The 2,500-nt window shown below is 45.5% G+C and overlaps 1 protein-coding gene across 2 annotated transcripts in view; it reads right to left on the reverse strand.

Moving 5' to 3' along the window:
* Window positions 1-2,500, reverse strand: part of LOC111231688 (cysteine-rich protein 2-like) — a 13,420-nt gene that overhangs the window by 4,166 nt on the left and 6,754 nt on the right. Inside the window, exons 2-5 of one of the 2 annotated variants that reach the window (XM_022758905.1) lie at window positions 1,651-1,745; window positions 709-766; window positions 491-622; window positions 192-260 (exon numbers count right to left, since the gene is read on the reverse strand). In XM_022758905.1, coding sequence (XP_022614626.1) covers window positions 192-260; window positions 491-622; window positions 709-766; window positions 1,651-1,745 — 354 coding nt within the window. Of the gene's footprint in view, window positions 1-157; window positions 261-490; window positions 623-708; window positions 767-1,650; window positions 1,746-2,500 lie in introns of both variants that reach the window. The other variant, XM_022758906.1, reaches the window with a different exon arrangement.

Below are 2,500 nucleotides of genomic sequence, written 5' to 3' on the forward strand. Positions count from 1 at the left end.
ACACCCACACACACACCCACACCCACACACACACACACACACACACACACACACACACACACACACACACACACACACACACACACACACACACACACACACACACACACACACACACACACCATTATGAAGTCACTATGGCAACAAGCCGACTTACTCACTGCAGATATGAAGACACGGGTTCTTCTCACCGAAATACACCGTCTTGTTGCACCTGGGGCAGATGTTGGGTCCTCCAGAGAAAGAGGAGAAGCTGGCAGCTGGAGGAGAAGCAGAGGATCAGAATAATGTTTGATTGTTCGGTGATAAGTGAACATTATTATTCTGACATGTAAGTTTACAGCTTGTCAGCAGAATCAGTTTGTGTCGTGTCATCCTTCCCGCTCTTTTTAACTGCCTGATTTTCACACATCTTCAAAGCATCGTGAACCCGTCACCTCCTGATCCGTCCAGAGATTTCTCCTCTGAACATGTGAGTTTTATTTCTCACCCTTCACTGGTCCCCGCGCAGGAGCTTTTTTCACCTCCTCTGGTTTCCCATCTGTTTCCATGGAAACGGCTGCAGGGGCTTCGTTGGCGGGAGTGTTGTACACGTAGGAGCCAGCTCCGCCGATGTTCACGCCTGAAACACACAAACGTTGATTTTACAAACCTGGAAACGATGGTAACGTACAGACGGTTTATCTGACGACGAGAAGACACTTTCACCTTTTGGCCCAAAGAGGGCGGCGTAGCACGGCTTGTGGCAGTAAGGCTTCCCATCATGCTGAAATACAGGGGGGGGGGGGGGGGGCGGTGAGTCTCAGAGTGAATCAAACTAAAGCAGCTGTTTCTAAAGTTCAGCACATTTCTGTTTTCAGTCTGTTCCACAGAATTACCCCGTGTCTGCTCTCTCCACTCTGACCATCACTTCCTCATTATTCTCTGTCGTCCATAGAAATAAAGACACTCTCGTCTCTTTTCTACAACGATGTGCTGTTTGAAACTGATGCGTCTTTTCCAGTAAAACGTCTTTGAGAAGCGGCGCCAACGGTTTCATCTGTGTCATTCAGAAATATATGTAAAGGTTCATTATGAGTTTATTCAGTAATAATGCTCATTTACTGTTATTATGTCAGAGGGAAAGATTGTCATTTTTACTCAGTTACATTTATAACGTCTCAGTGCCACATGGAGTCATGTGACTTTCACCTGCACAAAACTAGAATTACCGCCCCTTTGACCTTTAACCTTTTAGCCACCAAAATTGAATCAGTTCATCCTTGAGTCCGAGAGAATGTTTACGCCAAATTTGAATAAATTCCCTCAAGGCGTTACTGAGACATCGTGTCCACGAGAATGAGACGGACGTATGGACAAACAACCTGAAAACAAGATGGCGGCTCTGACATATGAATATGTGTGTTGATGGGAACAGATCCTTTAAACTAAGCTGATGAACACTTGTTTTGGGTGACAGAGGACGCGACCTCAACATGAAGTGAATGCTGTGTACAGTCTGACCACGAGGAAAGCCACTGCTTCCTGCTGAGGTCACAGGACGTGTTTCACACGGTGAACCACGAAGGTTACAGCTTCTGATGCAGCTCAGATACTTCCCTCCTGTTATTTTTAGAGTGAGATAAAGAGCGTTGAAGAGGCTCCTCCTACCTCAGCATGGCCTCCGGGATTCAGCGTCTTGCTGCAGCGCTCACATTTCAGACAGAACTTGTGCCAGTCTTTCCCCAAAGAGGAAACCTTCTCCGCTGTGGAGGAAGACGAGACAGGAATCAGTCCTTCACATGCTCCAAAAACACGCAGAAAATCTACGTCTAAAAACTCCAAAGGCAGAACGAAGAAATCCATTAAAAGCTGCATTTGACTGAAGCGGATTGATTTTCTCCAGAGACAGAACCAGAGGAAGAACCAGCGTCTCTCAGGTTCATCCCTGCTGACGCCTTTAACTCTCGTCATCGTATCCTGTGTGAGAAGCTCGGACGCCCCCCCCCCCATCCCCAAGTACTCCTTTTCATCCTGCTGGGAAAGAGGGAAACAAATAAAGAAACTGTCCTTCAACAAATCAACATATATGATCATCTACATCAGTAATAAAAGCTGTCAGCTGTCCATCATGTCATGTGTCACCAGGACTAATGAGCGGCTCTCGCTCCATCACCTCCATAGATTTTTAATCTCTGACCTTTAAACTTCTGTTTCTTCCTGTTTTAACTGAATCTTGTTTTTTTTAATTTGATGTTCTTTTTTCAACTGGTATTTTTATCTTCTCGACACTGTTGTAAACTGAGGCTTCACCCTCAGTGATCTGTAATCTAATAAAAATAAATGAATAGTATATACAGTCACAGAAAGGCAGGAAGCAGGTCAATACAGAGGAGGGAAATATATTGAGGTGAACTGACACACACACACACACACACACACACACACACACACACACACACACACACACACACACACACACACACACACACAGACGAGAGGCAACAGAAACACGTGACCA

The sequence above is a fragment of the Seriola dumerili genome, unplaced genomic scaffold (genome assembly GCF_002260705.1).
Source record: "Seriola dumerili isolate Sdu_G_001 unplaced genomic scaffold, Sdu_1.0 BDQW01000312.1, whole genome shotgun sequence".
In the NCBI taxonomy this organism is placed as follows: domain Eukaryota; kingdom Metazoa; phylum Chordata; class Actinopteri; order Carangiformes; family Carangidae; genus Seriola; species Seriola dumerili.